The 13,167-nt window shown below is 37.2% G+C and overlaps 1 protein-coding gene across 7 annotated transcripts in view; it reads left to right on the forward strand.

Moving 5' to 3' along the window:
* LOC139122144 (high affinity cAMP-specific and IBMX-insensitive 3',5'-cyclic phosphodiesterase 8B-like) overlaps positions 1–13,167 on the forward strand; it is a 455,871-nt gene that overhangs the window by 181,070 nt on the left and 261,634 nt on the right. For all 7 annotated transcript variants that reach the window (XR_011549410.1, XM_070687564.1, XM_070687562.1 and 4 more), the window contains one exon: positions 10,248–10,360. Coding sequence is in view for 6 of the 7 variants with exons in the window: in XM_070687564.1 (XP_070543665.1) it covers positions 10,248–10,360 (113 nt within the window). In the remaining variant the exon portion in view is untranslated. The remainder of the gene's footprint in view (positions 1–10,247; positions 10,361–13,167) is intronic.

Consider the following 13,167-nt stretch of genomic DNA (forward strand, 5'->3'; position numbering starts at 1 on the left):
ATGGATGGATGGATGGATGGATGGATGTATGGATGTCTGTCCGTCCAACGCAAAAACTCACAAACCGCTGCACATATTAAGCTGATTTTTGGTGTAGTGATGGCATATATGGTGTAAATGTTAAAATAAACTTCTTAGTCTCATAGATATGCAAATGAGGTAGAAAAACCAGCGAAAATGGTCAAAAATCAATAACTCAGGAACTACTCATCTGATCATTGTCATATTTGGTTTTTAGGTACCTTAGGCCCAACTCATTTAAACATATAGATTTGATGTCAATATTTGATGCTTTCTATTTTTAATGAATTTTTTTCTTTCTTTTTTTGCCATTTTAGTAAGAAATCTTTTTCTCTTAAAGCAATGGTTGGCTCGCTTTAAAATTTGGCGTGCAGGTGCCTTGTGATAACTCAAAATGGAATTCATCAAAATTTGCATATTTGTATTTTTGTGCAGTTTTTGCCATTTTTGGTAAAAAAAATCTTCTTTGAAACTGTGTATGCCATTACTTTCTAATTGGGTGTGCAGGTTCCTAGGAGTGACCTGAAGATGGCTCGGTGAACTCAAGGCGAAATATGCAAATTTTGTGGTACTTTTTGCCATGCTTTCAAATTTGGTACACAGGTGAAATGTAGTAGGTCATTTATTCAAAGTCAAGTACTGCCTGTGTTAATGAGCAGATTATGATTGTGTTGTTCCAGGCTGAGGTGTTATTTATAAGAATGATGCTATGTTAGACAGTAACTCTTGTACTGTATAAACCCTATCAATTCATCCAGAAAAAAATAATTAATGTGATTTAAATAATTCAATTAATTAGGAAATCAACAAAACCAAAATAATTTTAGTGTAGAATCATTAGAAAGTTCAACTTTTTTGACAGTTCATAGTGAAATGCTTACCATCTTTGATGATTAAAACATGTAAAGGCAACTTTCCTGAATCCCAACTTTGACATACCGGTATTCTGTACCGTCATGTATTGTTCTCTGTCTGTTATCTAAAAGAAATTGCTCATAATAGTTTGTCATGATAGGTTGGTCAAATAAATAGAGATAGAGAAAGTTCAAATTTCCATTTATGGTCGACTTAGTAAGGATAAAATAAAATTACTTTTCGAGGAAAAAAAAATAGAGTGGTCAATTGAAAGACTGGTCAAAGTGATTGGGTTTTATGGTACAGCTGGGCTATGAGATTCCTCATGTTCTATTTATAGCAATTATGCAATCTGTGTAAACAGTGCAATGAAAGTGTTACATGATTCCTTATAATGCTTTTGATGACCTTGAACTTCTTAAGTTGCAAACATTTGTCTCCTCAGTGTGCTTTCTCTGAGTACTTACAGTCTCAACTTATTCAACAGAACTTACTTGCAGTGTTAATTTGAGAGTTAAAATGTGCTTGGTTAATAGGATGAAAATACTGATAAAGATAACCAGCTGAAGATTCTTTATCACCTGACAGATATGCTGTTTTTTATGACGTAATCTTGATAAGCATGGCATGTTTACTTTAATTAGAATGTAATTAACTCTTGTTTATATTATTATAAGCAGTAGTATCAAGTTGAACAAGCTGATATTGATAGGTTGGTCGGCTGTTGGATGTTAAAAGGTGTAAAAATAAATGTATGTATGTATGTTTGTATGCATGTATGTATGTCTGTCTGTCTGTCTGTCTGTACGTATGTATGTATGTATGTTTGTATGCATGTATGTATGTAGGTGTGTATGTTAGTTAGTATGTGCAGATGTATGTCTGTCCACATTAAAAACTCCTAAACCGCAACACCTACCATATTAGTATTTGGTGGACAGGTGCACCCAGGGGTAGAGATGTGAATTTGTTGAAATGAATATGTCAAAGTCAAAAATATGCAAATGAGGGGAAGAAAAGGAAAAATCCTGCAAATTGCTAAAACTCTGTAACCAATGGCCAGATTTGGTTGAAACTTGGTATGCAGGCTCTTTATAGTGACTTTAGTTACATTTCTTCAAATTATGGTGAAATTTTGAAAGTTGTATTTTTTGGGCGATTTTCCTGTTTTTGGTTAAAAAATCTTCTATTCTGAAAGCGCTCATCCCATTGCCTTGAAAACTTGTATGTATGATCCTATGGTTGGCCTTTGTCAGATTTGTTCAAATTGTGGTGAAATTTTCATATTTGTATTTTTGGGGCAATTTTTCCCATTTTTTGTCAAAATATCATTTTCTCCCAAAGTATTTGTTGGATTGCTTTAAAACATGATAGTCTTGATCCTAGGGTTGTTTTCTGTCAGATGTGTAAAAGTCATTATGCAGTGTTCTCCACGGCGCCTTTTAAGTGGGCGGTGCGCCCACTTTAATTTCATGGCCGCCCAGATAAAATCTAGGCCGCCCAGTTTAATTTTCGGCCACCCATGCTTTTGAAACCCACAGTCAGCCTTTGTTCTGGGGTGGGGGGTTTGGTTTACAGCAATGTTTTTATGTGGTGCTTTTGTTTGTTTCTGTATTTAATTTCAATAAAGTGTTAATTTAAATCCATAAGGCACATTTTGCTGTTGTTGTATGTGTGAATTTGTCATTTTAGTACCTCGTCAAGATATGTCACGACGATCATAGTGGAAGAAACACTGTGAGAGAAGCTCGACCAACTTGTCAACCCATTCACACAATAAACTGTGTGGTCGCATCAAGATCTATGTGTTGTCTCGATTGATTTTGCCGAATTTCCCCCCGAGAAAGTACTTACATTCTTTTAGCACCCTCAAATTCAGGGTTCTCCCTAGTCCAAAACTGCGTTGCCACCCGCGACGCTATCGTTCAAGCCCTCGACGTTTTCGATCTCACCGCAACGCTGTCATTGTTACCCAAGACGCTATGAGGTTCAGCCGCAAAATGTTCAGAATGACACTGACTGGTCAACTTCCGAACGATCACACGAAAGGAAGACAGATTATTTGTAGCTTCGTTGTTTTACAATGTCACTTGTTATTACTCCTTTAAATTTGTATGAAGTGTTAACAACAGAACAATTTCACACGTCCCACCCTTGATTCCAACGACCCATCCAAAGAAATCGTAAAGGACAGAAAAAATTTATATACAACCATAGTCAAAAGACAGCAAAAGTCAGCAACGATTTCTGCTCTTAATTGATGAAATATTTTGAAATCAAACTGATTACACATTCCCTAGGTACAGAAGTGGCAATTTGGTGAAATTTCTGTTTGACTCACATCTTGAAATAAAAAGTAAACTTGGAACGAAGACTTCATACCAGTATATGCTGCCGATCAACAGCGTAGCATAGCTTAGGGAACTGTCTGTCACCGCACCGGCATTCGTTGGCTGCACGTAAGAGCAACTCAACTTTCCAAGATCAAACGGTCAGTATCTTGTGAAAACAGCAACATAGCAATGAAAATTGTTGTAGTCAGCGGTTAAAACTCTTAACAGATGCAGCGTTAATTGCTTTAAACAAACGAAAATGCATGTGAAGTGAATCAAAACCGAGACCGCGTGCATGTGCTGCGTGACTGAAAATACTGTAAACAATGGCGGATATGACATCAGAGTGGGACTCTTCTATTTTGGTTCCGGCGTGCGCAGGGTCACACGTACTGAAAAAACGTAGTATTTTCCTAGCGATGCTGTCACGGGAACTTCGATGTCTCATTGTTTTACATCTTTTAATAGTTTCTTTGATCTGAGCAGTTTTACCAACTTTAATGGTATATTTTACTCTCCTAACCTTTCTTTATTTGAGTTAAACAAGGGTAGAAGTTAAACTGTAGTGCATAGTGTGTTATCAGCAATATTTGGTCAATATATGTAAATATTATGCAAATGATTATGTAAATATTATGCAAATGGTTATGCAAATTAGCCACCCACTTAATTTTTTTATTTGTGGAGAACACTGTAATATGAGATGGAGCATTTCATATTGCTGGGGTATAAGATTAATTTGGACTTGCAATGGAATTTTCTTAGTAATCAACCTATAAGAATGCGATGTCATGTGTGTACTAGTACTTAGTATCTCTGTAAAATGGGAGCACAGTGTCATTGACACTATTTTTTTAATACCAGTTAGTAAAATTATGAGCGAAAATTTCAGTTTCCTATTTCATTGGAACGATTGTGCAAGAAACCTCAGTCTGCAATGTACCACACGAACATGCTACGTCCTCTGAAAACACTCAGTGTGTAAGTGTGTGGGAATTTTCATAGTATTTGTTTTTCTCGTTTAATTTGGCAAATTATCAGCAAATACCTCAATAATTCAAGGTAACCCTTTCTTCTCAATTGTTTCCTTGAGTTTCAAAGTCATACGAACGAAAATGAGTGAAAAATTTTGATGCAAAAATCTTGCATCAGTGAGAGTGGCCATCATGTTTTCAACTCACTATTTTAAGCCCCCTGAGCCTGTATATACAGCGTTCTACCGCTCGCATTTGATGTTTGAGTGTAAGAGTAAAAAAACTGAGAGTATTATTAGTCCCCACGGACGAAGTCCAGTGGGGACTTATAGATTGGGTCCCGTCCGTCCATGCATCCGTCCGTGCATCTGTCCGTCCGTGCATCCCTCCGTCCGGAGCCATTTCTCAGACACTGCTGAACCAATTTTGTTCAAACTTGGCACAAAGGCATAGCACTATGACCAACAGATGCACATCGATTTATTTTGCAATACGATTTAATATGGCCGCAAGGTGGCCATTTTGTTTGCGATTTTTCATGTCTTTGAACCATAACTCAAACATCCTTGAACCGATTCTGTTCAAACTTGGCACAAAGACATAACACTATGGCGTACATGTGCATGTTGAACTATTTTGCGATACGATCCAATATGGGCGTGAGGCGACCATTTTGTTTGCGATTTTTCATGTCTTTGAACCATAACTCAGACATCCTTTAACAGATTCTGTTCAAACTTGGCACAAAGGCATAACACTGTGGCCTACATATGCATGTTGAATTATATTGCGATACGATCCAATATGGGCGTGAGGCGGCCGTTTTGTTTGTGATTTTTTCATGTCGTTGAATCATAACTCAATCATCCTTGAGCAGATTTAGTTCAAACATGGCACAAAGGCAAAGCACTATGGCATACATATGCATGTATCAATTAACCTTGCGATAGGAGCCAATATGGCTGCAGAACTGCCATTTTGTTGGAATTTTGCATGTCTTTGAAGCTTAATTCAAAGGTCATTACACCGATTTTGTCCAAACTTGGCACAAAGATCATGCACTATGGCATACATATACATGTCAATGTACTTCGTGACATGTTCCAATATGGTTGCCAGATTGTCATTTTTTCCCAATATCGCTGCCAGATGGTCATATTTGGATTTCTTCATGTCTTTGAGGCTTAATCATATGCAAATATTCCTTATCCAATGTTGTTGAGACTTGGTACAAAGATAAAGTACTTAATGGCATACATATGCATGTCTACTAATTTTGTGCTATGATCCATATGGTCAATAGACAGCCATTTGATTTCAATTTTGGTGTGATTTTTTAGCTCATATTTGGTTTTGTATATAAATACCAAACAGAGCTTATATGATGAGTCGGTGGCATCTGTATGTCTGTATATTTGTGGGTATGTATGTGCGAATGTATGTCCGTCACACACAAAGGCTCCCATACTGCCAGAGTTACCATCTCAGTATTTGGTGTACAGGTAGATGCAGGGGTTGAGATGTGAATTTGTTGAAATGAACACATCAGTGTCAAAAATGTGCAAATGAGGTAAGAAAAAGGGAAATCCTGCAAATGTGCAGGAGTGATGGCATGCCAGTAAGAAACAGGCAAACTCCACTGATCTTGAGTCATTTCCTGTCATTGTTTATGAACTGTTACATATTAACAGACCTGCTCAAACCATAGACAGTAGAGGAGGGGGGAGACCGTCTATGGTCAAACTAAGAGGGGCTTGTTTCTGCTATGCATGTTGCTAAAGTTGACCTCCAGTACCTAAAGTTTCAGACCTTAATTACTTTTGTCATTCTTGTTTTTCTGGTTTAAATATTTCTTGTTGTTTTTCTGGTTGTACTGTGCAGAAATCATTGTCATAACATCAACCTAGAATTTTCCTCCACTGAACAGATAGAAACAACATTTATTGTTGATCATTGGTAACCCATACTGGTATACACCAATGCTGATCAAATTTGAGCAACACCGTAAAATTGCGGTATTTTTTATGTCTTTGAAACATAAACATAGGTTACTGTCCTTCGATGGACTGATTTTGTTCAAACGTGATATGGCTGCATTCTTGTGCACATTAATTTGTTTCATTAAATGATCCGAAATGGCTGATTACAACAACATACCCGATCCCATACCATTTCTAAAATTCCACCAAACCATGTGTATAGGATGAGCCATCATGACACTAGAGGCAGTGAGGGCATCGTTATGTGTGATGTAATCAAAAGTTCTTTCAGTGGTCATTATCGGCAGAGATGGGTCAATTTTATTGAACGTTCCTCAGATAACTTTATTGTGCAAGTCACAGGCCTGATGCACCCATAGCATCAATGTCATTCCACAGCTACCTAGACCACAGCTACCTAGACACCAAAGATTATGACAAAATGGACAAGCGGGGACTGTGTTATCAACAATGACTTGTTATACAGAAATAGCCCATTATTCAAGCTTGGTTTTCGTGTTTTTTGTTTGAATTTTGGCCAAATAGTCGCTTTTTTAGTGGGTTTTGATTTGTTTTAAAGCATCTAAAAACATTAAAATGACTTTTGAATATCAAACGAAATAAAAACTAAGAAATATTATTTATCTACAAATATTTTTGACAAGCTGAATCATGCAGCTCAAAAGTGAACGATCAATGTCTTGGACGAGTGTGAGAGTTTTTTGCGGGGATTCCCCGGAGGGAAGTTCCTGAACCTATAACCTATCATTTATAGCTGTGGCGCTCGGAAACGCAGTCAGTTTCTCTGAAACGGGATGAAATTTTCTTTCAGGCGAGATGTTTCAAGTTACTGTTGAGAAAAGTTATTTATTTATCAGTTGTTGTTTTTGCCGTTTCATGATGCTTTTTTTTATTCAATCACTTGTTGACCTGAAAAAACAACGATATTTAGTACTCTTTTTCAACAGACTTTTAATAAGTAGCCGTGGTACGGCTGTCAAAATACTATCGTTTTCAAAGTACATTTTGAGTGAACTTTGTAAATGAACATTCTGAACCATTGTATAATGTTATGCTAGGAATTTTGTTGCTTTTGAGGTTTATTCGTGGGGTTTTTTATAATGATTGTTTAAGTTAGTTATTTTTTTTTGTTCCTTTCCATCATCAAACATCGACAAGTATAAAACTAGCCCTAATCATTTAAGGTATAGACACACGTTTAATGCATTTTTACAGAGATTTTGGTTTTATTTCAAAATTGGAGTCGGTATCGTATGACCTTTACATGCATTGAGGAAAAATGACGAGACAATATTGTATAAAGAAATGCTTAAAATACTAATAAAAACAACTTTTTGCGAACTACGCGTACTGTTATATTCGGTTGTCTTAAATGTGTATGGATTAGTTAGGATAGGGATGCAAGGTCAACAGATTATGTTAATTTTTGTGATCTTGTCCGACGCGCATGCGCATACTTTCCACTGTCCTGTGTGCGTGACGTTAATAATAATGGCTACCAGAAGGCAGAGACGCGTAAAACGTAAGCGTGGTCGTAGGAAGAGAGTAAGTGAGATCATGGACCAGGCTACCAGAACAAAACTCAGATTGTCTGACTTAGAGTCGTACTATAGCAACGAGCCAGAAGATATGATGTCGGACACGAGTCTTTCTTCCGATGAGGAAGCTGGTTGATTATCAGAAACTCTCCACCAAAGTAAGTTCTCCACGTGAAAGTCAGCGACAGAGTCTGTCTACCACAGTAGGCTCATTCCCATGCGAAGGTCGGCGATAAGTGAACAAATTTGTGAATGAAACTGGTGGACGTGTCAAATGATGCGTATGCATAAATTTTCATCTTCCAGGGGAAGTTCAACAAGCGCACGGGCTGAATGACGAACTTGAATAGTCACCGCCATGGCTTCCGTGACGCCGCGATGTCGAAATCAATGTGGTCCACTGAGACTCTCGCAAACGTAAAATATCGCAATTCTCCTCTGACGGGCGTAAAAGATACTTCTAAACTGAAGACTCAACGGATTGATAGATCTTGACAACCGTTTACAGTTACGGTAACAAGCTTAGACTCTAATTTGAGCAAAACAGATTAGCCGTGGCAGTGTTTGTTATGTAAATAAACGGCCCTCATTACTCGTACATCTCAACAGTTTTTGTGTGTTTCTCCCAATTTTCTCGCCATTTATGATCTTCGGTAGGGTATTTGATGTAAAATACAAAACATCTAGTCTCCTGCTTGATGCAAGTTCGTGAACATGAATAAAAATCGCCCAGAAAGTCATGTCAACGATCGATTTTTGTACGTATAGGGGTGTTTACACAATTCTTTGATTATCTCTCTTCCGATTTTGGCCTGACAAGCGTAACTTCAAAAGAAATTAGGTTGGAGTAGGGTGCACAGATCGGTCTGATTTTTTACCAGGTCACAGTAGCAATACATATCTGTAAAACTGTGTCTCAGATTTACGGTAAAATTTATGGAACAAGAGAAAGTCTTGCTGAAGTGAACGAAACCCGGTAATTTATTCAAAAACCCAGAGTTGTTACTTTCACACCTTATTGTGTTAAAACAAAAGGAAATAGAAAAAATCTGGGACACGGTTTTTTCCCCAGAGTACTCAATTGCTGATTTCTGTTAAAAGATCTCAAGTCGCCATAGTCCTTGAACACCTAATTTTTTTTAGGTAAAAAAACTCAAAAACGCATATTTTTAAGAGAAATGAGCACAGAGACAGTGATTTCGGAAAATAAACATATTTTCCATAATGTTGAGATATAGGGTTTACAGAAAATATATAATGTGTGGCGTCCAAAAGTGAAATTTATTGAGAAAAAGTGAGTTTAAAATAAGTATCATCTAACGTGTGTCTCTACCTTAAATGAGAATTATGTGTTATTTTCTGGTTTTGTAATATGTAAAGAAATAAGTTGATTTCTTTTGATCCTTTCCACTTATATGTATTTTTTTCTAGTTGAAAGCTACTAATATTCTTAATCCTTATTCTCTACAATCTTAGAAAAAAAATGAAACGATTAATTTGATGAAAGAAACTTATTGTATAATAGATGTTGCGTTTTGCTAAATATACAATGTCTCACTTTGCAAAATCAGGGCAAATTCCCAGTTTACTAACAAATTTTGAAATTTACTTAAACTTCTGAAACTGAATTTATAAATTTACTAAGAATTTTTGGAAAGCAGAGGGGAAACAGGCATACCAGTGTGATGGGTGACCAGAAAGTATATTGAAATCAAGCAGGTTGTTTTTACATGAACATCGCTGTTTGGTGTGTTGATTTGTGACACACTATGCTAACATGTTTCAACACCCAAAGAAACATTTGCAACTTTATAGTCAATATGACAGATTAATTACAATATTTTAATTTTGTATCGGGATATCACAAAACAATGTTGTGATCATCGTGGTCCAGCTGTTATGAGTAACCATGTGTACTTGGCTGGACCGATCGAGTTTATGCAAAAAATCAATTTAGTGTCATTGACAATTAAGCTAAAGTCATGTCTTTAATAAATGTGTCCATTCAATATCCAAAGAAAATCAAGGCTATCAATGACACAAAGAAAGTTTATTTAGAATTATATTTTCGTTTTTAACTACAGTATTTTGATGCAGTGCGGTCGTCTGGCAATCCATCATCACGGCAGATGTAGTCATGCAATACACAGTCCACACTGTCCAGTCATGCGTGCATGTTTTCCTGTTATAATTCAATCGGGTCAGAATTTTGTAGCAAGGAACTTACAAAATCTTGCAGATCGATCAATTTGGATGATATTGTTGATCTATGCAAATTCGAAGTTTGGTGGACATTTGGAAATTATGTTTTTTGCCTTTATGTACGAGATGGCACGTTTACCAAGCTTGACGCTCACTGCCAAAAAACACCAATTGGTTTTATTACAGTTTCACATTTCAACCCTTTCTTTGCAGCTTCCTCAACAACATTCCCAAATCCTTTCTCCTTGCATCCCTGCGGCTAAATGCCCTGAGGAGCACAGTGTCATCATTTACGCTATTTTATATATTCCTTCCCTTGGCTAGAAAAGTGAAACATCATATATTTGTCAGGAGAGGCACCAGTTACAATCAGACGGTTGCTTTGTCAGAATCTGGTCAACTTGAACGGTATAAGGATGGTATTGATTTGCAAAATGGTGAGTACAATGTTTAGTAATCTTTAATTATTGACTGTATGATGCATTGCTGAATATCTGTGGGTGATCTTCACTTCAATGCTCTGAAGTATACTCCGAGTATACAAAATTAATGTACTCTGAGTAGTGCAGAATGATGGCAATTAAAATTTATTGAGTGCAAAGGAGTGCTATGTAATGTATCATACTGTGGATGAAAATGACAAATCTCTGCGTTGTGTTAAAAAAATCGCCGTGCTGTGTTAAATTTGTGTCCGCGCTGTGTTAAAATCGCCGCGCTGTGTTAAAAAAAATGCTGTACTGTGTAAAACTCACTGCGCTGTTTAAAAATGTCCGCGCTGTGTAAAAATCATCACGCTGTGTTAAAAAAAATTGCCGAGCTGTGCAAAAATCATCGCTGCTATGCAAAAATCTCCGCACTGTGTAAAAATCTCCGCACTGTTTAAAAATCTACACGCTGTTTGAAATTTCTCTCTACTGTTTGAAATTTCTCCGCACTGTTTCAAATTTCTCAGCTAAGAGACAATTCTCCGCACTATTTCAAATTTCTCTCTTCTGTTTAACAGCTAGCATTTTATGTGGACAAAGAGTGTTGTAAGGTACAGTACTCTTAGTACAAAGTGGGAAAATTACATAATAACTGAATTGCATCAGTAAATGCAATAAATGCAACAATGAACATGTAATTCTTGGTGTGTCCATTGAAAAACAAAATATTGTGGACAAAAATACTGAATTAAATCAGCAAATGTTGCAATTACCCGGTACTTACCTTTAAGATTTAATTGCTTAGTTATGTTAAAGTATGTATATCTTTGCACATGCACATCAATGACTTTATTTCAAAGTTATACAACCTTTAGTGATAAATCCAGAGATACATGAATGTCTGTGCTTGATGCACGTGGCATGAGGGGATTGTCCTTTACCGGTACAATGCTGTCAGCTGGCCACGGCCTTCTCCGGTATTTTCAATCTATAATCCATCATGGCATATACTATGGTATAGAAGAGCTTAATTTTGAAGTGACAGGACTGGTGTTCAGCATGTGGGTAAATCGTGCCGGTCTTCCCGAAACAGATCCCAGCTGACTCTTCAGATTATTTTAATATACTTAAATCATGGATAATGTTACCACTACCATTTTGTACTTTTCTATAACTTTTGGTCTTTATTTTTAATTGGTAGTCATTAAATTTTCCTGGAAACAGTTTATGTACATCTTTTGAAATCCGATTTTAACTGGTTCCAGCGTGCAAAATTCACGCTAACCCGATGGCCCGAGACCAGCTATTTTCATGCTGGACCAGTAACTCCCAAAAGATGTCCTGCAGTTCCTAAAGACACAGACAGGCCAGTAACGTTCGCTATATGGAAAGTAAGTTTACACAAACATTTTCCTAAGCTAAATACCAGACAAAATTATTCAGATATACGAAATTTATTCTTTCAAGAGATTTGCAAAACGTGAAATTCGCAAATAAAAACTCAACAGACTGATCGGTACTGCATCTAGGTGAAAGACTAATACCTCACCATTTCTCTTGAGAGTATCAGTGGTGCTATGCAATACGCTCCCCATTTGCTTTCGGTTCGTGATCTCCTTGTGGCCATAAAAGAGTTATTGTTTAGTGTATGTCGAGGTAAAATGGATTTCCAGGACACTGCGACATTGCACTTTTATATGACATCGGACATTTAGCTACTAGACAGTAGAATTCTTTGGTCATATATGTGAGTTGGTGAAATCTCCAATATAGGATATTTACCCACAGTTTTAAACAAGTCCAGGCTCGTATAATTCAAGTTAGAGTCTAACTACGGAAATCGGGTTTGTCCATAGAGCGGGGCCAGATCTGTAAGGTGAAGTGAAATCCCAGATATACATCTAATATTTATACCCGCAATTTGACAAGTATGTTATCATCTAGTATAGAAATAAGAGTCGGATATAAAGGAAAATGAGGGCAACTCCACACATCGTCTCTACCGAGTTTGTTTAATATTAGGATATGATGAATAAAAGGATCATTGCATTTATTAGTCCCCGCGGACGAAGTCCGGCGGGGACATATAGATTGGGTCCCGTCCATCCATCCGTGTGTGCGTCCGTCCGTCCGTCCGGAGCCGTTTCTCAGACACTGCTGAACCAATTTTGTTCAAACTTGGCACAAAGGCATAGCACTATGACCTACAGATGCACATCGATTTATTTTGCGATACGATTCAATATGGCCGCAAGGTGGCAATATATTTTTGCGATTTTTCATGTCTTTGAACCATAACTCAAACATCCTTGAACCGATTCTGTTCAAACTTGGCACAAAGGCATAACACTATGGCCTACATATGCATGTCGAATTATATTGCGATACAATCCAATATGGGCGTGAGGCGGCCATTTTGTTTGCGATTTTTCATGTCTTTGAACCATAACTCAAACATCCTTGAACCGATTCTGTTCAAACTTGGCACAAAGGCATAACACTATGACCTACAGATGCACATTGATTTATTTTGCGATAGGATCCAATATGGCGGCAAGGTGGCCATATTTTTGTGATTTTTCATGTCTTTGAACCATAACTCAAACACTCAAACATATGCATGTTGAATTATATTGCAATACGATCCAATATGGGCGTGAGGCGGCCATTTTGTTGCGATTTTTTCATGTCTTTAAGGGAGGAGGTCATTTTCAAACAGGCGGTACCTCGCGCGGAGTCCGCGGTGTCCCTCTTACCCTGTCGGGACGTGAGGTAAAGTAGTTAGCGCCTTTTAATGAGTTCGCATGCATAAATCGTCC

Source organism: Ptychodera flava, chromosome 21, assembly GCF_041260155.1.
Source record: "Ptychodera flava strain L36383 chromosome 21, AS_Pfla_20210202, whole genome shotgun sequence".
Classification (NCBI taxonomy): Eukaryota; Metazoa; Hemichordata; class Enteropneusta; family Ptychoderidae; genus Ptychodera; species Ptychodera flava.